At 41.2% G+C, this 24,249-nt stretch overlaps 1 protein-coding gene across 6 annotated transcripts in view; it reads left to right on the top strand.

Moving 5' to 3' along the window:
* The window catches only part of MAP7D1 (MAP7 domain containing 1), an 84,302-nt gene extending 60,384 nt beyond the window's left edge, over positions 1-23,918 (top strand). For 2 of the 6 annotated variants that reach the window (XM_066574972.1, XM_066574975.1), the window contains 12 exons: positions 2,141-2,245; positions 2,510-2,649; positions 2,821-2,954; positions 3,031-3,341; positions 9,609-9,831; positions 13,244-13,436; positions 15,708-15,812; positions 16,471-16,515; positions 17,064-17,127; positions 17,224-17,323; positions 21,610-21,827; positions 23,383-23,918. In XM_066574972.1, the coding sequence (XP_066431069.1) occupies positions 2,141-2,245; positions 2,510-2,649; positions 2,821-2,954; positions 3,031-3,341; positions 9,609-9,831; positions 13,244-13,436; positions 15,708-15,812; positions 16,471-16,515; positions 17,064-17,127; positions 17,224-17,323; positions 21,610-21,827; positions 23,383-23,393 (1,649 nt within the window). In that variant the 3' untranslated portion in view covers positions 23,394-23,918. Of the gene's footprint in view, positions 1-2,140; positions 2,264-2,509; positions 2,650-2,820; positions 2,955-3,030; positions 3,342-9,608; positions 9,832-13,243; positions 13,437-15,707; positions 15,813-16,470; positions 16,516-17,063; positions 17,128-17,223; positions 17,324-21,609; positions 21,828-23,382 lie in introns of all 6 variants that reach the window. The other 4 variants (XM_066574971.1, XM_066574974.1, XM_066574970.1 and 1 more) reach the window with 2 other exon arrangements.
* The last annotated feature ends 331 nt before the right edge of the window (positions 23,919-24,249 follow it).

Raw genomic sequence — 24,249 nt, 5'->3', positions numbered from 1 at the left:
CTGTATAAACTGCTGCTAAAAGACTCGTGAGACTCCGGATTGCTTTCTGTTTCTTTGGAATGTAGCAAGTTACAGATTTGGCATCCCAGATATTTCCAGGGCGGATAGCAGAGGAGGAAGTTTGATCATTGTGGAACAGTGAAGTTGCTGGCGTGTCCTTTCTTCTGTAAACATGCTTACCACTGATCTGAAGCTGCTGATACCTTTTATAAAATACACTTCAAGCCTATGTCACCTTTTCACTATGACCAGTGTGTCATGCCAAAGGAGTGCAAATCCCAAGAGACTGGTAGATTTGCTCCTAAAACTATTCAGACACATTCAGAGTTTTGGAAACGAGTTGTTTTATTTCACATAACCTATTTTATCATAAGAAACTTGCGTAGGGTTTAAATCGGGGTTTTCTTATGTCCATTAAAAAAATTTGTATTTTTTAATTTATGTTTTTGTTAATATCCACAAAATATTTCAAGAATATATATAATTACTCTGACCAGTAGATCAGTTGTCAGTTTGAAGTTTGTTTTCTGTTGCTTAATTGCCAGCTTTGCTGTTTAGACTTGGGCAGAATGAGCATTATCATTAGAAGGTGGTGCTGGAGAACTAGATACTGCAGGATAGCAATACTAAATGTAAAGATAAGGCTCTTTATGCATCTTCCCTGTCACTCGCTGGCCTCTAAGAAAGGAGCCTGTACTTCACCAGTTTCTAGAGATTGTAATAATCTGTGGAGTTTCTTTTGTGGTCAACGTCTATTTGTTTTCGCTGAACTGAGTGAACGTGCGTCTTTTTTTCAGCCTTATAAATTGTTACTATTTCAGGAGCCGTAAAATGTGCACATCCAGCTGTACCGTCTATACAGACAATATATCTGTTCTCCATTATGGCTGCCCCAATACTTTATAGATTCAAATATTTTTCATTAAAAAAAAAATTAAAAAAATCATGCCTAAAGACCCATTTACACAGTGATAATCGCTAATAAGCGAACGGTTGAGCGATCATCATTGTGTCTAAACGCACGGCGATCGTGCACTTTTCATGCACTGCTAGCTGATCGTTAAATTCAGGCCAAACTAAAAATCGGCCTTCAGCCTTATCAAGAGTTCTCCATGGGGAGGGCTGATAGCATTATTTTTTCCTGTCTGAGAACAAAGGATTTGAATGCAGATAAGAGCACTGGGGCTATTTACTGCTTTCAGCTAAAGGCTTCATTTGCACACTAAATTGCTATTAAGTAGCTACTTAATAGTCTATGCAAAATGATAGCTCAAAGCTGTCACTCTGTCGTTTGAGTGATCATCGCTCCGTGTAAATGGGCCTTAATTCCAATCCATTTTTTTTTTAAATTCATTCATTATGTAGCTATGCCCCCAGTGTATATGTGAGCTAGCAATACCTTGTTCAGTTATTTCTTTACCTGAAACACTCAGACTCTTTTTCCTCCAAATAGTCAGTTCTGACCAGCTCCATTTCACTTGGGTATATATGTTCTCAATTTAAAGTAAGTTCCACAGTGTGTGTAATGCGGTTGCATGCACAGTTGCTGATGACGATTACACAGTTATAATAGAGGAGCTCACAGCTCGTCCACTCAATTGTATATGTAGCTTATTTAGGTGAATAAAAGGTAATGAGAACCTACCCCCCCCCCAGCAGGCAAAAAGGGTATAGTCTCATCATGGGCTAAATGTGAACCTGAAAGAAAGAAATCTCAGCCCCAAAATGGTGCATGACAAGCATCCAACAGGGAGCTGCACTGCTGGGAAGAAGTGACTAATACGTAGAGGAGACCTTCAGAGTGCAACAAGTGGGGGGGGGGGGGGGGGGAGGGAAGGAAAAATGTGTTATCATATCACTGTAGTTGGCACTTCAACGAAACTAAGTTTTATACATGAGACCTTTTTTTTAAATATTTGCATAGTTTTTTTTCCAAACCCTGCTATATTTAAAACACAAAATTAATAATTCATATTTCTTCATTTAAAACAAAAATCCTGAGATTTTTGTAGAAGTTTTATAATGGAAACATTTTTTTCTCAGATAATATTGATAACCTACAGCATTTATCTTTTAGTACATATCTCTGTTGCCATTTCTTCCATTTATGTATAGTGTTGACTTGCTTATATCTTGGCAGACAGGAGCTTGCAGCTGAGTCCATGGGAGAGCAGTATTGTTGACCGTCTCATGACACCAACCTTGTCCTTTCTAGCACGGAGCCGCAGTGCAGCAACGCTCCCTGGTAACAGCAGAGACTTGAGTAAGGTTTTGAGTGGTGTGTTTCTGGGGCTATACCGTGTTAAAGCAGTTGTATCAGGATTACAAGTTGTCCCCTGTCCACAGGATACGGGATAAATTGCTGACCAGTGGGGGTCTGAACTCTGAGACCCCACCAATCAGCAATTTATCCCCTATCCTGTGGATCTGGAATAACTTGTGATCCTGGTATAACCCCTTTAAATCCTCTTTCTGTGTGTTCTTATTTGTATACCTTTATCTTTATCAGGTTCCCTTGTATGTCCCCGCTCTGCCTCTGCAAGTCCTCTGACACCCTGTAATAATCACAAGCACCGCTGCTCCGAGCGCCGCAAGACAGCAGTCGGTAGTCCCGACATAACACCCAGGAAGAGGAGCGATTCATCCCCAGTAAGTAGCATCTTCATGTTGGAGACTTCATTCGAGTTAAAAGTATATAGACAGAGATATAGATTTAAATTTTATGAAGTCCTATATCCTCTCTTATGATGCCCACAAATCCTTTGCCCTTTTATGTTTCAAGCTTATTAATTGAGGGATATTTAATTGTGTAATCCTTAGAAGAAAAAAGAAAAGAAGGAGAAAGACAGAGAAAATGAGCGTGAAAGAAGTGCCCTAACTAGGGAACGTATCCTGAAGAAACGCCAGTCCCTTCCAGCGACTAAGAGCCGTGCGTCGCCCACACCTGACAAAAGGTTGGTTTACAGCTGAAGAGAATGTACACACTATTGTAAACTTGGCCTTTATTGTAATGGTGTCTGTCCTTCTCAGCAGCTTGAAGTTTAACAATCGCCCGTCCTCACCATCTACCTCTACTAAGCGTCCAGTTTCACCCTTCCCAAGTCCATCAACACCACTAACCCCAAAACAGCCTTCCTCAAAAGCTGCTCAGGTGACACCGAAGTCAAAAGCCAAGGTAGATAAACCGAAGGAAGAGAAGACCCCTGGCAAAGTGAAAGAGAAGAAAGCTGAACACAGGTTGGACAAAGAGAGACAGCCATCCCCTGCGCCTCAGCTAGAGGAAACGACAAAGGCACATGAAGTGCCAGAAAGTGCCTCTTCTAGCACAGCACAAAACAGAGGTTTGTATGGCACAGCTAGAACTTTTTGGGCCCATTCAGACAGCTGTATATTTGGTGCATTAGTTGGTACACACCTAAATCAGACCTGTGAGGCAGAATAGATTCATGTGCCTCAGGCGGCTCCAGTAACATCAATACTCAGATCATATACATTGATTACATTGTAGAGTGTTGCTACTTGGGTCTTCCAGAAGTAAGGTAATAACAGGGGTAGTGTAGCAGATAACCAGCGCTAATGACTTGCGAGCTTTGAGAGCGGGTACAAAATACTGAGAAACCTTCCGTCTGGTAGCGTACTCTCGTTCAGTGTGGTATAAATGTTATGTTGCCTTTTATTCTACGAGTCATTAGGATTATAACTATACCAATTTTATAGATGTTTTTTTATTATGTTTTACCACTTTGGCCCAGTATAAAAATATTTTCTTTTACAAAAATACTTTGTGTGGCGCCACATTGCAGGACCAGAGCAGTTTTATTTTTCAGTTGTATCAGGCCTGTTTTTGTTTTGTTGGGACAACTCGTATATTTTATTGGTACCAGTTTAATTCCTGTCTAGGGAAATCAAGATGATTCGAAAAGTGCTATTTTGGATTTATTTTATTTTTTAATTTTACAGAAATTTTTGATACATGTAATATTTCATAGTATGAGTTATGGACGTGGCAATACTTACTGTGTTTAGGCTTTTTTTATTCTTTTCACTCCTTAAATGTTTTAAAGCCTTGTGTAAGGGGAAAACATGTTAAGATGCCATTGTCAGCAATGACTGCAGGGTCTGCAGGGTTAAATGGTGTAGAGGAATGATTTAGCTGGGCAAGTCCTTATTTCACTCCTTTTCTGGGAAAAAAAAACATATATCACAATGGGAGAGCAAATATGCTCTCTGATTGATGGGGTTGGTGGTGGGGGTTACCACCAGAAAAAAAATTAATGTCCCCCTCGCCTGTGACAGGGAAATATGCCAAAGAATCACAAATCGTCTCTGCCGCTTATGGTCCCTGCATACTGACTGACTAAAAATAAAATGAGTAAATTCAGTATTTCTGACTCCACATGTAACAGCTGTAGCTCTAGTTATATAGACTACCGACATACAGACACCAAAAGCATGTTGATGGCACTTATAGAATTGGAGCTAAAGCCGTGTAAAATAGAACAAGCTGTGTTCGTCCAAAACTGTAATTTTTTTTTCCCCCCGCAGAACGGACAGAACTTCTTCAAAACTGCTGGGGGGTTAATATATTGCACAACATTCATAGCAAGGCAGATACAAATTTAGCCATCCATCATACATCTATTCCTTTTAGAAGTACAAAATATAAAAAATACCACAATATATACAAACATGGTAATGGTATAAAAAATAATTTAAATAAAACCTAGATATAACATTCTTTATAACTTTAAACACTTTTTTTGTTTTGGCTTACGAATATTTGATAGTAAGTAAATTGATCTCCCAATTTAATCCCTTCGGGGGCTGATTTGTCCAAATTAAAAATCCACGTGTATGCTGCATGTGACATCTTCGCAGTGTGCCTGCCCACATACTTTAATGTACTTTATCTACAGTGAACGATGGAATCACTTTCCAATGTCCTTCATGTTTTTCATTTTTTTGCTCTCCTACTCTTACTTTAAAAGCACGTTGAGTGCGTTCCACATACAACTTTTGGCAGGGCCATTTCAATATGTAAGTGACACCTTTAGTAGTGTGATTTTATTGCTTTTTTAATGTATTGTGTCCTGTTTAAATCATCAATCCCATTTGCTGCATTACAATCTGTAATGCATCATTTTTGGCAAATATCCCAATTTCTACAAAGAGTAAAGGCCCATTTACATTGGAGAAATGTAGGGCCAACTATGCCCGACACTCATCCCTGTGTGTACTCGCTCCTGTGCTATTGCACAGGAGCGAGTATCGCCGGCTCGCTCACAGAGCTGCCAGCAGGGGGCCAGGGGGTGGCTAGAGAAGATTTCACTCCTCGCTCTCCCCCGCCCATCTCTATTCACTTAACACAGCGGCCGTTCAGTACTGAACAGCTGCTGTTTACACTTTAACTACCTGTCTACAGACGGGATGGGCCCGCATGCTGAATCCCGCAACGGAGTTCGTCCTGGTACCTAGCTTGTGACCCCCGCGTACCTGTCCCGTTTTGTCTTCTCTGTACTACTGATGTGCCAGCCTGCGCAGTGCAGAGTCCGCTGAGCCGCCGCTATGGCAATGACATGGCTCGCAGGACAGACAGTTTCCATCAACTCCGATGGAAGCCGGACATGCATAGTCCGCACAAAATTGCAGCATGCTGCGATTTCTTCTCCGCAAGCAGAAAATCACAATCTATTTCTGCTTGTGCAGAAAAGAGAGTATACAGCAGCACTCGGAATAAACCTCCCCCTCAAGGTGAGGTGAAAAAGTTGGAAGCCACTGACAGGCCAGAGCCAACCAACCCAATGTAATCCAGAAGAAGTCAATGCAAGTGGCAGCATAGACAGGAGCAGATATAAAATTCACAACGTTTGTTTCTCCATAGTGTTCTTAAAATGGTAGGCTACGTTTCGGCCCATGGTGGGCCTTTATCAAGCTACCAGTCACATATACAGCATCTCATTAAATATTGGCCATAACATACAACCCACAAATCAGAATCCAAAGTACCACCCACAATAATTAAAACACTATAACAATCAGGTGTGCAAAACAATCACATACCATAAAAGGTAAAGTACAGATGCAGGCAGTGTAGGGTGTTCCATCAATGCTGATCTGGTGATCAATGGTGATCTGCAATGCTGATCATAGTGGCGTCCAAGAAATGCACACGAGAAACCAAACAAGATCTCGCGATATCTATATGTCACTCAGTGTCTAAAGAAATCAACGGCGCATACACAGGAATTAATAATCACGGACCATCGCCTCTCACTACAGGGGCACATACTTTCACTCACCATAGCAACCAGATTGCAACTACGGAAGCCCGCAACAGGCAAAGAAGAGAAAAACGCAAATTCATTGGAACATAATCTAAAAGCGACAACCTTAAGGCGGTAATATAATAGCTTATCATCCTCAGTAGATTTAATAACTGAAGGATATATAATCATGCAAATTCAATATAAATTACAAAACCACAATTTTTTTAAGCACCAAAACCATATAAAAAGAAAAAAGGAAAGGGGAAAAAAATCAACAACTAGCTCCTGTGCAAACGCATGGGATCGAGAACACATAGGGATGAGTGCCAGGCATCGTTTGACTGGCATTTGTCTTATCTCAATGGGCCTTAAATCCCATTATTATCTTTGCACATAATTACCTTTGCTGTAGATGCTGCTTTTCTATACACCAAACTAGCCTTATCCAGCAAGAATGCCCCAATAGACTTATCTTGCTTCAGAAAAGTCCAGCACTTCTGTTCATTAGACTGAGTTATTATTGAAATCCTGAATTTATCCTCTAGCTGTTTCTTTTCTTTGATTTTCTTGTTCTGCAGTAACATCCCCCTTGGTATTTCCCCTTTATCTTTTCTTCTATACAATTACAGAATGTGGCTTTGGCTATAAAAAGTTTTCCTGTAATCTTGGTGCTTTTCTCTTATATTTTTCTTTGTCTGAGCGCATCTGGCGAGCTTGAATAAATTGACCCTTGACCCCTTAAGGACGCAGTCATTTTTTCCCCATTTTTTTTTTGTTCCCCCCCCCCCCCCCATCCCTTTAAGAAAGTGTGTGTGTATATATGCATGCCTCTTCGGATCTATTTCATTATGCCTGACGAAGAATCCTGAGAGGTTCACAAGCTCGCTATAACATCATGTATTTTTGTTAGGCAGTAAAAAAGTATCATATCTACAGGATTATTTGGTTTCTCTTGCTGGGAATAATCACAAAAAAAATCAAAACCCTTTTATTCATCAATCGATGTAGATGTCTGGCGGCTTGTTTTTTTCAATGGTACTATTTAATGTACTGAAAAATCCCAAATTCCGCCATCTTTGGGTATAAAAATGCAATAAAAATGACATAACCTCATTCTGTAGATCAGTTCACTTACTAAGATACAAAGTTTATATAGTTTTTTTTTTCCTTATGACAGCCATAACGTCTTTTCCGTCGACATAATTGTGCAAGAGCTTTTTTTTATTTCCAGAAATCATGTAGTTTCCATTGGTACTATTTTGCAATACATACAGCTTTTTGATCGATTTTTATTAATTTTTTTCTTGGAGACGGGGTGACCAAAAAAGCGCAATTCTGGCATTGTCTTTTCTGGTGACCGTTCACCTATCAGGATAACAAATGCTTTACTAGATCAGATTTTTATGGTCGCAGCAATAGAAAATATGTTTGGAGGTTTTATAATTTAGATTTCTTTTACTAGAAATATGGCAAAAGGGTTTATTGATGTAAAAAAACAAATATTTTTATTACATTTTTTTCCTTTTTTTTTAATCATTTAGAAAAAAAATGTTAAACTAATTCTTAACATTTTTTTGATTCTTTTAGTCTGCATAGGGGACAAGAGCGATGGTTTCATTGCTCCTGCAGTATGATGTAATGCCGTAGTATTACATTAGACCGCGATCAGACAGGCAATCCATCTAGCCACGCCCTGGCTGCCATGGCAACTGCTGCAATCTGCAATCTTATCGTGAGGGGCAGTGCAGAGTCCTCAAACATCGATCTTGACATCTAAAGGGTTAACGGCTCTGATCAGCAGCACTGCTAATCGGAGCTGTTGCGGCCAGTTGTCAGCTGTAAGAAACAGACAGCACCCGCATTGTATGGTGTAGGATTGCCCCCGATCCCCCTCTGGGCAAACCCTGAACCTCTGGAGCAATAAGAGGTTGAAGATATTAAAGGGGTTGTCCCGAGCCGAAACGGGTTTTTTGTTTTTTTTCAACAGCCCCCCCCGTTCGGCACGAGACAAACCCGATGCAGGGGTTAAAAAAAAAAAAACGGACAGTGCTTACCTGAATCCCCGCGCTCCGGTGACTTCTTACTTACCTTGAGAAGATGGCCGCCGGGATCTTCTCCCTCGGTGGACCGCAGGTCTTCTGTGCGGTCCATTGCCGATTCCAGCCTCCTGATTGGCTGGAATCGGCACTTGACGGGGCGGAGCTACGAGGAGCCGCTCTCCGGCACGAGCGGCCCCATTCAGAAAAGAAGACCGGACTGCGCAAGCGCGTCTAATTGGGCGATTAGACGCTGAAAATTAGACGGCACCATGGAGACGAGGACGCTAGCAACGGAACAGGTAAGTGAATAACTTCTGTTTGGCTCATATTTAATGCACAATGTATATTACAAAGTGCATTAATATGGCCATACAGAAGTGTATAACCCCACTTGCTTTCGCGGGACAACCCCTTTAAGCACCCAAAGAGGGAAATGACAGCTGGAGAGGGATATAAAGCTATTGATGGCAAAGCTATCTTCCTTTAGATAGATCTTGGGGGAATAAAAAGCAAAACTTATCTAGAATTGTCTTCAATTTCCATACCAACATATTTAGTAATATCAAGAAAGTTTATACTGTAGGAGTACATTTCAAAGAGAAGTCGTTATTAATCTTTTCCAAAAACTTTTTAAGCCTCACTTCCCCACCATATAAATATGATGCCATCTAGAAATATTTTCCAGAGGACCGGGCCCACCCAAAAGTCACCCACCAGAAAGATGGTTTGCCTTTCCCACTCCCCCATATAGAGGTTAGCATAAGTGGGGACAAACCCATTCTGCTATTTATGGTGAAGTGTTTTTTTTTTTTTTTTTTCTTCCACACGGGCAAATGGTCCATATGAAAAAGTTACTGAATGGGCTATTCTCATCTGTTTTCATAGGCAGTGTGTGGGGCTGGGAATATTAGACAGCACACAAACTGGTGTCTGTGAGCTGTCGAATGAGAGTTTGCAACTTGCATGCTTAGGCCGCTCTCACACATACGTTACCAAAGTGCCGCGTTCTAAACCACGGCATTTTTTAAACGCATTATACTGCATTTGACAGCATTTTTAACGCACCCTATCATTGTGATCTGTACGTTTTAGTGCAGCTCATCACCAAAAGTAGAGCAGACCGCTTGAAAATCGTGGGGTTAGAAACGAGCCCCATTGAGAAAAAGCGAGATGTGTAAGAGGGGCCTTTATATACATGCATTTTAGACTACTATTTTTAATGCTTATATAGTATTTAATCTTTATTTCTGTAGCGCCAAAGTATTCTGCAGCAATTTGAAACTGTTCTTTTCTTGTATTCCAGACTCTTCAGCTATAGTTTGGAATGTCACTACTCCTGCACAAGCACTCATGCCTAGTGCTACTGCAGTCAGCACTGCCTCCCCAGCTCCCTCGCCAAGCAAGCCGATGGCTGGCACAACTGATAAAGAGGAAGCTGCTCGGCTACTGACGGAGAAGAGGCGGCAGGCCCGGGAGCAGAGAGAGAAAGAGGAACAGGAGAGGAGGGAAAGAGAAGAACAACAAAGGTGGAATATATAAATAGCTTTGGGGGGGTTGCCACTCACCACATTCTCACATACAAGTATATGGAGCTGTGGTTTGCGATATTCAGGCAAAAAATGTCTGTTTTTGTATTGAAAAAGCCACTGCAAGGATCCGCTTCCACCTCTTATTGCAAGGCCTATTCGCTATTGATTCCTTCATATTCACACCTCTGTACATATTTTTTGCTTCATATGACTAGTATAGAAACTGCAGTATACATTCTTTGTCAAAAAACAATCAAGCAGCACAAGAAGTTGCCATTTTGATGCAAAATTCTGCATGCAGTTACATCTCAGGCAGATATACAAATGTAGAGTTGTGTGATTAGATGAATTGTCTTGCCACCGGAGGCACTAAAAGTGGTTCCCCCCTTGGCCTATAAAAAGGCTCTGAGGCTCCTTGTGTGTAGGGGACCACTTTCTGCTTGTGTAGAGCTTGTTGACTGCTAGACGCCTCTACGATGTAATTTTAAGAGATTTCGGCCAGTTAAGAGTTTGAGTGGGCCTCATTATTGCAATGCAAGAAGCTGAAGGGTCGTATCGATGAATTTGCCGGCACCTGGGCTGCTGTGACCAGATGGAAAGGCCGGATTCACATGCACATATTTGCGCACTAAAAATTGTCAATCTCAATAACCAGAAAATAGAACCCATTGATTTCAATGGGTCCGGTCACATGCACGTATTTGGCGTGCACACTTCCGTTGCACAAAAATAAAACTCATCATACTCTTATTCCTGCATATTTGTGCAGGGAAAGAACCCCTCTTGAACTATTTGGCCATTTCAACCCCCTCGACAGACTACCAGTAGAGCATATCAGCTGATAGTCGCACAAGCGGCTCCAACTGTTTTTGTTGCCATCCAAAGACAGGTGGCACCATTGTTAGTCCCCTGTGTGTGTCGAACAATGTCTAGGCGCTTGGCTGAATGATATTTGGTCTCATCGACACACATTATGTGTACTGCCTTTGACACCCACGACTTAACTGGACTGCTACAGAGTGGAATCAGGTTGTCTTCAGCTATGAATGCAGCTTTAGTTTAGACACTGAAGACGGCGTGTCGTGGTACGAGGGACAATGACAGCTCGGTGATATGTTCACGACATCCTGCAGCCACGTGTTGATATTGTGATCTCTTACTTATATCAACGTTACAATCACACATAGAAAGTTTCTTTTGATTCCGACAATCCTTCTAGGGGAGGGATTTGATTTATTTTTGAGAAAGTGTATAGGAGAACATAGTATGTGGTACGGAAATTCAGTTATTGCTACCACTACGCCCTTAAGAAACATGAATGTACTAAGATCAAGCCTATGTTCAGATGTTGTGGAATTGCCACCTATTGGTCGTGGGGATTCGGCCCCACAAATCTGCCTACAGTATAATACAAGTGGATGGGTTTTTCAGAACTCTAGCCAAATGTGGCAGAGAATTCCAAGTCGAATTCAGTGCATTCTTTAGCAATGTATAGGGGGAATTTCCCAAGACTTGACATGCAGAATTTGCTGTAAATGTATCACAAATTTGATGCCATCTACAGTCAGTCCGAGGCTACAACTAAGTTTAATTAGTACACCTTAGATTCTCCATTTACACCAAACAAGCTATTGACTTTGTACTCCTTGAGTTTGAGTGGATCTCTCTACAAGCACTGGAATACTGCAAGAAACACATACAGGAGAGACTTATGATGGTGTCAAAAGAACATGCTATTGTGAATCGGACACCTCTTTACAAGGGTTCTGTTCATTTTCGTTTGGTTAGAATACAGAATAGTGCTGTCAACGGTTATTTTATACTCAAATAAAGCGGAAACTAACAGAAACCTTGTAAAACGGACACAAAGAGGTGTCTGATTCACAACAGAAGTGAATGCTTCCTTTTGTTTCAGTTTGGGGATTCCGTCAGTGCTGTTTTCAGCAGCTGTCATGGAACATCTGAGCGCAGTCGCACAGCGTGTACAATACCTCTGTGTGAATGCTCTCTAAGTTGAACGTGCTCTCATCGCTCCATAGAATTTTTTTACCATGCTGTAGCTGTTAATGCCTCCCTGACTAACTCTAACTGAGCTTTCCAATGCTTTTTTTTTTCTTTTATAAACAAGTTGTTTCTTACATGCTTGATGGGGAAAAAATATTTTCATCTAGCCGGCTAACTATCCTACTGGTTTGTTTTTGAAACCCAGTTAATTTTTGATTTCAGAAACCGTATAAAACTAAGCTCTGCGGAATAAGTTGGCGCTATACAAATAAAGATTTATTATTCTTATGAAAATAAAGCCTTGCCAGTTATGACCTAGCTTTGGACTTTTTTTTTTTTTTTTGTGGTCTGCCACTCCGTCATGCCTTTTTAAAGGTTTCATTTTCTTGAAATCAATTTTAAATTTTCGTGATAACGCAGTCATTTATACCACACTATTGCAATGGTCTTTTTACACTTTTAACGCTTTAAGGTCCTAGGCTTTAGGGCTTATTCAGACGTCCGTATATCAGCGTGTTTTTCATGCCCAACCGATGTACTCTGTCCTCTCTGCAGGGGAGGAGGAGGCGGGATGGGAGCAGTGCACTGAGCTCCCGCCCCCTCCCATTGCAAACAGTGGCGAGCGGCAGGAGCTCAGTGCACTGCTCCCAGCCCACCTCCTCCCCCCTGCAGAGAGGGACAGCGTATATCGGGCGGCCGTGAAAACCCGGCTAATATACGGACGTCTGAATAACACTTTGATCTCATGCTGTACTTTTCCTATCAGCCGGGATTAACATTCCTGTTCCTGCAGGGGGGGTAGGGGGTGGAGTCAACAAATAACCATATACCGGCTCTACACAGTGATAGTGATAACAATACAGTTACCTCTAGTTATCACAGGTGACATCTCATCTGATTAGTGTCAACCATTTTTGTCTTTCTTTGGTCTATGGGCCCACACAATCATGAAAACTTCTAGCCACAATTTGTCTCTGCACTTTCTCACTGCCCTGCCACTACCCCCAATGTGCCCCTCTCAGTGCTGCCCATAGTGATAGAAAGTGCTTTTTTTTTTTTTTTTTAAATCCCTTTATTTAAAAAAAAAAATCAGCACTATGCCATTACTTTGAAAACCCACCCTGATGTGTCCATGCTTGCATCAAATTATTTGGTGTTATGTGCATAACTGCTTTTGGAATGTTGTCTTTTAGACCATTCATGTTCTTCCTGATACACAATGGCCTTTCAGTATCTCTAAGGCCACACTATTGGACCATGGCGGTCAAGCCACAAACCCCAAAACTGAGACCCTCTGTTCCTTATGGGAACCTATAAGTCACCTGGTGTTAGTGTAGCTTCAGTGGTGGGATTTATTACCATTTACTGTAGATGTTCATTAACCCTAAAATTCTGCTGACTGTAGACGAGAAAGAGAAGAGCGAGCACTTCGAGAGGCTGAAGAAAGGGTCCAGAGAGAAGCCGAGGCCAGGCGACTGGAGGAGCAGAGAAGGATAGCTGAGGAGGAAAGACGCCAACAGGAAGAGGAAGAACAGAGGAAGGCGGCCGACGAAAAAGCCCGGGTAGAGCGAGAGGAGCTGGAGAGACTGCAGAAACAAGTGAGATAACAGTTCAGCCTCCAATCTTGTATAAATTAAGATTGCTAATAAAATCATCTCATGCCAAACAGTTAAAGACCTGTAGGGGCAGAGGAGTTATTGACACGGATGTCCTGTTCCCTGGTCATATGACAGATCCATAACAGATCACACAATACATATGCTGTGCTAGTTCTTGCATGGATTTACTGTGCAAAAGCAGAATTGCAACAGGGATGGAGCTATGCTGCCCCCTATTGTTTTCAGTGTGTGCAGACTATTCATTTTATCATCGGTGTACCAAAATATTAGCTGGTGCTTCTTTACTAGAATGATTTTATCTGTATTCAATTGACCAGATACTTTCTAACTTTATTATTATCTTTTAATGATGCTGTTTTTTTAACATTTCGGTTTATTTTTCATTATGTACAACAAAGCTATATAGAAACTAATTCTGCTTAATTTTAAATGATATACTGAGGTTGGGAATGTCAATCCTTTATACACTGTTAACCCTTTAAGGACGCGGCCCTAGCTATCTCAGCTTGTTTTTTGCGGAACGAGTACCATATAATGTACTGAAAAACTTGGAGTGAAATGGGAAAAAAATGAAATTCCGCCATCCCTAAATGCATCTTATTTCTACGGCATATACCCTGCAACAAAAATGACATGATAACTTTATTCTATAAGTCAGTACAATTACTGCGGCAGCAAATTCATATAGAGGTTTTTTTGTTATTTTTTGCTGTACTACTTTTTTTTTTTTTCAAAGATATTTAATAAATGTATTTTCTGTCACCATCTCTGACAGCCACAGCTTTTTTATTTTTCTGTCCACATAGTTGCGCGAGGGCTCATTTTTTTTGCAGGCCATCCTATAGTTTCTGTTGGTACCACTTTGGAGTAGATACGACTTCTTGATCGATTTTCTTGAAAAGTAGGTGACGTTCACTGTGCGCGGTAAATAATGTGTTACTTTGCTGGATCAGACTTTTATGGACGCAGCGATACCAAATATGTATTTTTGTTTTATTATTTAAATTCTTTTATTATAAATATGGCAAAAGCGTGTTTTTTTTTTTCAACTTTTTTTTTTTTTCATTTATTAGTAAAACTTTTTTAAACTTTCGCTGCTTTGCTCACTCTTGCAGTATGATATAATGCCATAGCATTACATTATAACACGATCTGCAGGCAATCTTACCAAGCCATGCCCCAGAGCTATATGGATAGGCACAATGCAATGGCAGCGCTGGGGCCTTTAGAAGGCCCCCAGCTGCCATGACAACTGCACGGTAAACTGCAACCTCATCGCAGAGGGCCATACAAGAAGCCCGAACATTGGTCAGGGCATTTAAATGCCACTGTCAGAATCGACTGCGGCATTTAAAGGGTTAACAGCTCTGATGAGTGGCGCGGCTAATTGGAGTTGTATGCCACAATCACCCTCCATATACACTCCGAAGCTGCAGGATGCAGTTGTACGTCCTGGAGCGTTAAGGGGCTAAAGGGGTTTTCTGAGCACAAAATGGAAATTCTTAAAATGCTGGAATCTAGTAGATACAGCTAAGTAGCTGTAATCTCTACCTTTTTTTATATGCTGCTCTGGACCCTCTTCTTAACAATCTGTGACTTGTATTACCTTATTCATTTTATGTGTTTTGCTGTCGAAATGATAGCAGTTATATAGAAATGCAATAAAAAAAACTTGCTTAATTACTGCATCTAAAAAGACTGCAGTTTTTGGGCATGCAGTCAATCACTACAGCAAAATGCACTGTGAATAAGCACCTGTATGTTTAACGTAACAGAGTGGTTTTACATCTGCATTGCAAACTTCGATTGGAGGTTCCGTTGCAGATCCGGCTCAAAGTACCAGAAGAAAGTGCTTCATGCAACGCTTTTTCTTCCATCTAAAAGCTGAGCACCGAAGTGATTCCGTTATGGTCAATGAGGCTCTTTGACACTGTTCGGTTTCCTCCTGAGACTGAGCCATTTGGCCATAGAGATTCCCCTTTCCTGCCCCCCGAATACAGCAGGAAAGCTGAACCCCCCTTACTTCACCTGTGCACTCCAGACCTGTGCAAATGATCATACCCACTAATGAAATCATTAATTTCTGGAGTTCACAATTCTATCAAAACAATCCAGAAACTTCACCATGCCGTCAGTACAAAGCAGCTCTTTGCCTGATCATTACATTGGCTCTTTTTACGGAGTCTTGAGGTGGTTTTATAGAATGTTCTTCGAGGGGATTTACCTATTTTGAAACCTTTAACTTTACAGAAAGAAGAAGCAGAAGCCAAAGTTCGTGAAGAAGCTGAAAAGCAGAGACTGGAGAGAGAACAGCACTTCCAGAGAGAAGAGCAGGAGCGTCTGGAGCGAAAGAAGGTACTGATCAATGATGTTGGCTTACAGAATTTACTATTTTGTTTATCGGGAAGGTGGTAACAGAAACTTTCCACAAACAGCAGATTTTTCTGAGGTCTTTTCTCATGTCAGTGCTGTGACCCAACCGTTCTATGATAAAAGGTCATTGTCTGAACATGCACATCTAGAGGATTCTTTTAATCTGGGGGCTTCCTTCATTTACATAAAGGAAGGGGGACCCTGCTTAGACCATGGATATGTACACACCTGCACACGTTTCTTTTGTTGTTCAGCTCTGCTATAGAAGCTAAACATAAGGACAGAAGTGCCCGCTTCACCTAACACTAACTATGCTCATTAGACCTCGTTGACTATAATGAGATCCATGGGGCCTCTGGCATACTGTGGTGTTCTATGCTGTCTCTGCAATGAAGGCTCTAAAGATGTGTAATTATGGGTTAGATTCTGTACACTACTGTAAGCCTGCATCCGCACAGGCTACAAAATCTTGCTACAAAACATCGCTCTTGTGAAACAACCTATTGGAAACCATGGGCTACACATTGTAGCGAGATTTTGTAGCCCGTGCGGATGCAGCCTAAAGCTCAACTTTTTACTCCTTTCATAAAAGTGCTTTTCAGGTTCAAAATTTTCACTCTTGGCTTTTATTTTAATTCAGCGCCTTGAGGAGATAATGAAAAGGACACGGAAATCTGACGCTCCAGTAAGTACATGCTTGGTTAGGACAAATATATGAAGATGTATTGTTGGAGAAAAATGTTTTTACTGTATGTTAAAGGGGTATTCCTAGGATTGATTTCTATCACCTATACATGGAATAATAAAACTTTGATTGGTGGGGGGGTTCACCGCCAAGACCATCACTCATCCCGAAAACAATTCCAGTGTCCGCCTCTCCTCACTGTGGGCTCACTGCACCCCCTACAGTGATGTGGGGATTGAGTGGAGTGGCAGTTGAGTGATGCAGTGCAGCTACATTCATTTTAATGGGGCTGTTGAAAATGGATGAGTACAAGTGTTCGACTATTATTGGCAGCCACATTGAAGATAAATGTAGTGGCGCCATGCATGCTCAATCTCCGCTCGATTCAATCTCCACATCACTGTGGGGTGCAGTGAGCCCACAAAGAAGAGTATAGGGGAGAACCACCACTGATCAGACGTTTATCATCTATTCTATGGATAGGTAATAAGTCTATGTTGGGAATACCCCTCTTGAGTTTTCAAATGTGAACCTGTGGCTTTTTACAGAAAAAGGAAGATAAACAAGCAATGAATGGAAAGGAGACCAAACAAGAATCTTCTCCCAGCAAAGGTAATTAATAAAAAGCCCATTGAGATTAATTAAATTGAATGTTTTCTTTCAACTTTTTAAATCAAGATTAACCAAAATGTCCTATTACTTTTGCAGATGAAGCAGAATCCTCAGAAGTAATCATGAAAATTGAGCTTCCAGAGAAGACTGTGGTAAGGATACAGGACAAAATGGCAGCACCTGATTTGCCTCAGGGGTAAGTGCAAACATAATTTGTCCACTTGTTTAGGAATAATGACTAACTGAATCCTCATTCTTGTAGCCTTACACTGACCATAAACACTAGATAAATGGCAGTCAAATTTGTCAGGAGTCACCCGACAATCTAATGTGTATGGGGGTTTCCAGACTCTCTTCCTGACAGATGTGGGGAAAAGGGAAGAGATCAGACATGTGGAAATTCACCATTTCACTCAGTACATTCATGTTTCTTTAAACCCTCTTAACACCCATTCTACTGGACAATGCTTCTTGGAAGCCGCCTTGAGAGACAACACATGTGGCTGCAGGATGTCCTGAACATATCGCTGAGCTGTCATTGTCCTTCATACTATTACTAGCGGGGACTGACTCATATGTGATGGCCCCCCAGACCATTACACCAGCAGTAGGAGCAGTGTGCCGTTCCACAGTAAAAGCAGGCTTTAGGCTCTCACACCTAGGACTTTGGCCAGGAAGACAGTAATCAGTGCTTAAACTATACCTGGATTAGTTGCTAAAGCAAACCCTCTTCCGCTCCGTAGCAGTCCAATTGAAGCGACGATGGGTGTTAAGGGCAGTACACATAATTGGCACCATGAGACCAAATGTCCTTCAGCCAAGCTGGAAATGGTTCCGACAGACACAGGGGTGTAACAATGGTGCCACCTGTCTCTGGATGGTGGACAACGAAACAGTTGGAACTGTTCATGCTTGTTAGATAATCAGGCTACTAGTAGAGTGATCAGGATAATCACTCTCTACTGGCGGTCTGTCGAGGTTGTCCTAAGCCCAGTCGCTTTCTGTGCGTACCCTCACACATCAACTGTTCCCAACACCACCTAACAGTCTGGTCACAATGGCCCAGGTGATGGGCAAATCGTTGATACAACCATCCAGCTTCTCATGTCTCAATAATGCACCCCCTTTCAAACTCTGAACTTGTCGAAATCTCTTTGATTGCGTCGTAGAGGCATCTAGTGGTCAACAAGATCTACACAAGCAGAAAAGAGGTCACTGCACACAAATAGCCTCTGGAAGCCTTTTTATAGGCTAAGGGTGGGGCCACTTTAAGGGCCTCAGGTGGCAAGACCGTTCATCTAATCACACCACAACTCTAATTTGCATATCTGCCTGAGATGTAACTGCATGCCCAGTTTTGCAGCAAAACGACAACTTCAGATGCCTGAATTTTTTGACAAAGGAAGTATAATCATAGTCTGATTACTTGCCCTATACAGTGATCAGCCATAACCTTTCAAATCACTAAAATGAATAACATTGATTTGCTTATTACAATGGAACCTGTCAGGAGGTGGGATATATTAGTCAGCTCATGATGTTGATATGTTCGAAAGAAGAAAAATGGGCAACTGGAATGATCTGTGTGACTTTCACAAAGGTCAGAAAAAAAAATTGTGTGTATAATTAATAAATATATATATAAATTTTTTTTTAAAATTAGTTAGTTATGATGGCTTGACAAATGGGCCAGAGCATCTGCAAAACCATTCAAGCCTAGATAAGTCTGAGCGGGTTTTAACTGCATGAGGCAGACCTACACGATATTGGACATGTAGATTTTAAGGGAATTTGTAAGTTCTTTAAAATTAATTGCATATCCTTTAATACAGGGTGAGGCAAAAGTATGGACACATCTATCTGCCTGGTATAATAACGAGAAAATTGACTTCCAATGTGTGAAATTTATTGGGAGGGATGCACCTGGTTAAATGTTTAAGCCAGTCTTCGTAAACACACTGAAGAACTGCAGGTGATAGTTTCTTACTAGCACTGTAGGATTCATAATTTCAGGTCAACCGTATTACCGTAGTTTTTTTTTTTTTTTTGTATACCCAAAAGACTTTAAATGGCCCCAGAGAGAAGTCCAAAGGCATGAAGTCCAGCGACCTTAGTGCCCATTCTACCGGACCTCTAATCCAGTGACCAGGGAATTGCATATCTACTCATCTGCGTACAGCTGCACCATACAGTTGAAAGTAGCATGGGGGAACTCCCTGTTCGCATTGAGCACAGATGGGAATTTAGTGATCCACAAATGAAAAAAGGCCCTGGATGTCGGACACAATTTACCACCTTTGTCCTTGCTTAACTCCTAAACAAGTAAAGATATGGCAAAACTGAGACTACCTGAATATTTTAGTAACTTCTAGCCAACATTGATAAATCACATGACCCCCTTTCCATTTAAAAAAAAACAAAAAACTGAACTGAATTCAAAATGGCCACAGAAAACATCTACATTAAAAAATTCAGCCTCTTTCATAATTGGTGTTTTCACACATTGTAAGTCAATTTTCTCATTATTGTAACAGTTTAATCAGTTTGTCCGGACTTTGGCCTCACCCTGTAAAGGCAATCAATATTAGGCCGGGTTGACCGGATTCCGAATGCGGGAGGTCTGCAGCAGATTCTGGCTGCGAGCCTTGCCAAAACAGAGAATGCTATTTATTTTTAATTTTTTTCCCACTCGCAAAATACGCAATTCGTATCCGCGTATGTGAGCGGAAAAGCAAATTTACATGCTGGTTCCGCATTTGGAAACTGCCGATATGCCTGGCCTCAGACTAGTGGGGTTCCGACTGTCAGCACGGTCACTGATCATCTGTTTGAAGGGGTGCTGAGCCCCTATGAGGTTCATCCTACTCAAGTGTATTGTGCTAAGCTGCAGTACCAGGCATTGCATCTCCTAAAAGTACAGAGCAGTGCTTTATGGAGCTGTGTAAACAGGTTTTTAATGTTCTAGTTGATCCTCCACTATCTTAAGGCAATGTTCACAGTACAAATAAGTTATACTACAAACACAAAGGGAAAAAAAGCAAGTTTCCCGTGTTCTGCAGTCATGTTTTAAATGCATTTATTTCAGAATTTTGCCTTTTTAAAGTCAATGCAGAAAAATGCAGAAGGATTTAAAGGGGTTTTCCCGGTACTTAACCATTAATGACCTATCCTCAACATAAATCTGGTTGATCGCTCCAAGCGTGTCTGCCGAGCTTCATGACCTATCCTGAGGATAAGTTATCAACAGATAAGTCCTGGAAAACTTTTACTTGGCGCTTTTTTTTTTAAAAACCGTCTCAGCTTGTAGTCGGAATATTAAAAAAACATCTACTCCCCTACCCTGCTGGTGCCTGGTCTCCTGCTGTTCTTCAGTCTGGGTGTATCCTCTCTGCACCTGGAAATAAAGAGCAAGGCACGGGACGTCAGGAATGATGGCGGCGGGAGAGCAGGAAAGCTGAATATATTATCTATTGTGTTTCTGCTGCAGTTTTATACCAGTTTTTAAAGGCAAAAAGTCCCCAGCTAATCCCTGTAACAGAGCATTTTACTATTTAGAGGAACATTAACCCAGCTGAACATTAAGGCTGGGTTCACACAGGATGGATTTGCCACGGAATTTCGCCGCGGCAAATCCGTCTGCGGCCGCTGATCCCAGGATTAGCCAGCCATGTGGACGAGATTTCTCAGAAATCTCGTCCACACGGGACGGCCAATCTGCTGCGGTAAGTCAGGCTGGAACCGCAGCCGCGGCTTTCATGTATGCAGCATGTCTATTTATTTTTTCTTTCCGCTGCGGCCGCTCTCTCCTCTATGGGAGCGCCGGCCGCAGCGGAAGAGCGAGCGTCCGGGTCGCTTCAAAGCCACTGCGGGTTTTTCCACGGCGGCGGTTCTCCCGGCGGAAATTTCACGTTTTTTGCTGCGGCCAAACCGCGAGATTTCCGATGGGAATCCGCCCCGTGTGAACCCAGCCTAATACAGTATTGCAAATTTTTCCAAAACACAAATGATATCCCTTGTCTTTGTTGCCTGTAGTAAGCAATAGCAGCTTAATGTTGATTTCTTCAGCTGCTCTTGTTAGAATAAAGGCTGTGCTATGATTGGTGGCTGTGAGCAATAGTGTGTTTCTTTTATACAGTTTTAATAAGCCTGGCCCAAAATATCAATGGCATTTCTATAACAAAAAAATCTCAAAAAAACACCATCTGAGCTTAGTCTTGGCTTGTCATTGACTTCTAGAATTGAAAAAACACATGATGGTGATTGACTCAAGAATGTAATTTTGCTCTAGTACTGTCCAATCCATCGTGTCAGTAGTAACTGGTGCTTTAATTCTCGGTACGTGTACAGTGTTAAGTTAACCAACATATGTCATCTGTTGTATGAAAATACGGCAGTGTAGAGACTTTTGTGGTGACAAAATAGCTAAAATGTAGAAGTACAACCATACGCTGCAGACAAATCTATTCAGTATTTTCTATTTAGGGTACCTGGACACGTAGTGAATGGAGTACAACCCTCCAAACAGGAAAATGGATTCTCCTCTAAAGATTCATCCCCTGCGTTTGAAGAGGTGATAACATTATCCGAAATTAGCAGTTCTAATGGTGATAAAGTGATTCCTCCTGCCGAGCCCATTATTGCTTTTGCAGGCAAAGATACTTTCATAAAAAAGTCGACTGTTCAGGCCCCTCAGATAACAGGTAAGGTAATGGTATACGCTGCGTGTGTGTTTGCCAGAGATTGTGGAGTTCTAGTGTCTAATACCCAACAGTTACAAGAATGTGAATGTTAGTGTATGCAAGTAATGAAACTAAACCTAATGCATGTTCTGTCTATTAGCAAATCCCTGCTGGCTAGAGATGAGCGAGTATACTGGCTAAGGCACTTTACTCGAGCGAGTAGTGCCTTAGCCGAGTATCTCTCCGCTCGTCTCTAAAGATTCGGGGGGCGGGGAGAGCGAGGAGGAACAGAGGGGAGACCTCTCTCTCCCTCCTGCTCACCGCCGCAACTCACCTGTCACCCGCGCCGGCCCCCGAATCTTTAGAGACGAGCGGGGAGATACTCGGCTAAGGCACTACTCGCTCGAGTAAAGTGCCTTAGCCAGTATACTCGCTCATCTCTACTGCTGACCCTTTTATTCTGTAAAATGTGCTCTACTTTGCCTCATTGGGCCCTTTTTCCACCATGTTTATGACCTCGTGTCTAACGTCTACGTTTTCGTTGTTTTTCTCAAAGGATAAAAAATGTATTCAGAAGTATGGCATGGACTTCCATAGAAACTTTACACTATTGATTGAATAGCGTAATAGCAATACATTTAGCCAATAGGAACCTTTTTTTTTATGCCTCTTCTTTTTTCCCTTCTCTGCTGATCATACTTATTACTAGACTAGAGCCAACAAATATCATTAGAAGGGGCATTACAGACTGTTCAGATAATCCAGATTTCATGTGTATTTCCACTACAAAATCCCCATGCAATCTATCTCCCTTTGAAGTCAGTGAGAGTGATGTAGCAGTTTTTGTCATTTTTGTTCCTATACCTAAAAAAAAATGTAATGGTAATTATGAACATATGGTAACTGCAATAGGTCGTATGTAAAAAAAAAAAAAAAGTTACATTTTTGTTTATTGCTCCCTGGTGGCCAATCTAGTTAACTACACCAACTGCAATATTCAGTATGTCAACAGGCCAATAAAAACCGTCAAATTCTCACTCATTCTATAGGAAGAATCAAGATGATAGGGCAAAATGTGAAAATTAATGGTAATTCACAATACACATTTGCAGCAGAGTTTAAAGAGATCCTTTCAGCTCCTGTGAAACCCATAAACTAAGCTTATGGACTATAGGAGCTGATGGGCTGTTTGCAGTGATGCTATGAACTGTGAAAGTTCCCCCTGAGTGCACCAGGCAAGACTACTTGAGCATGCGCTATGTAGTCCTCTCATTTTATGCATGCGCACAAGTAAACCACCAGATGTATTCAGCGGGGACCTTCACAGCGTGGAATTGCAGGGAAGGAGGGTATAATCGCTGGATTCAGCCTATCAGCGACTATAAGGCCATAGGTTTAGCTTATGGGACTCGGAGGAGCTGAAACTCCCTATCGGCCTCGGATCCTGTAGTACATATCTATTGGATCAGCAATATGTAAATCCACCTATTCTGTAGAATCGGGTAGATTAGTTTTGCATTTGGTTATATTTTGAATGGCATTAATTCTGACCTGTGTGTTTTTTATTTGATTGCAGAAGTCCTGTAACGTTTTTCAACATCGTAATTGAATTTTTGTTGGCTGCGAGGACCTTGTGGAAACGAGCAGAAGCTTTGGGGCAAATGTCATTATGTTTTAATCTTTCTGCTGTTTGCATAAAAGCAAAATGGTCTCCACTGTTTATGGCTCCGTGAATTGAATTAGCCGAAAGGAATACATTAACCACAACAATGGTGGTCACAACCAGGAGAGATTACCAGTGCCACAATCTATCTACCATTGACAAATACTGGACACTTAGTGAAATAATTGTGTTTTTTCTTTTGTTTTTTTTCTGTTTTTTTTTTTTAACATGCACCTTATATTAAAAGAAGACTGACAAGGTTTAGCTCACAAGTCAAGAAGAAACATGTAAAAAAAAGATAAAATGATTAAAGTGGAATATCCCAGCCATAATTGAAAATGTGTGGATAAGCTTGCTGGTGTTCCTAATTATGTAGCTATTTAATAAGAGACTGCTGGGTACAATTCTGTATGTGAATTCTGTAAATAAAACCTCACAGTGTTACATCAGTACTTGTCATTTAGTTTCTTTCCATAACGTTGAAACATATTTAAAGTTCATAATCTGAAGTTCATTACTTATCGCTGTTCTCCAGTAAAGTGGTAAAAGTTGGTATTTACATTAGTTATTTCTATGCCTTATACGTGACACTCTGTGGCTTTTGTACTTGCCTCTATTTTTGGGTTGGAATTAATGTATTAAAAGATACTAAGGTTAATTGTTCGTACATATTCCCATTCCCTTTATTTAAAAAAAGGTTTGCCACTTACCTACGGTGTATATATTAAAAGCTCTGCACAGTTTTCTTAGTCTGGAAGGCTACAACCCCTTGTTGAGGAA

This window comes from Eleutherodactylus coqui, chromosome 1 (genome assembly GCF_035609145.1).
Source record: "Eleutherodactylus coqui strain aEleCoq1 chromosome 1, aEleCoq1.hap1, whole genome shotgun sequence".
Taxonomy (NCBI): domain Eukaryota; kingdom Metazoa; phylum Chordata; class Amphibia; order Anura; family Eleutherodactylidae; genus Eleutherodactylus; species Eleutherodactylus coqui.
The sequence above is the reverse complement of the archived record's forward strand: the minus strand, read 5'-3'. Positions and strand labels throughout refer to the sequence as shown.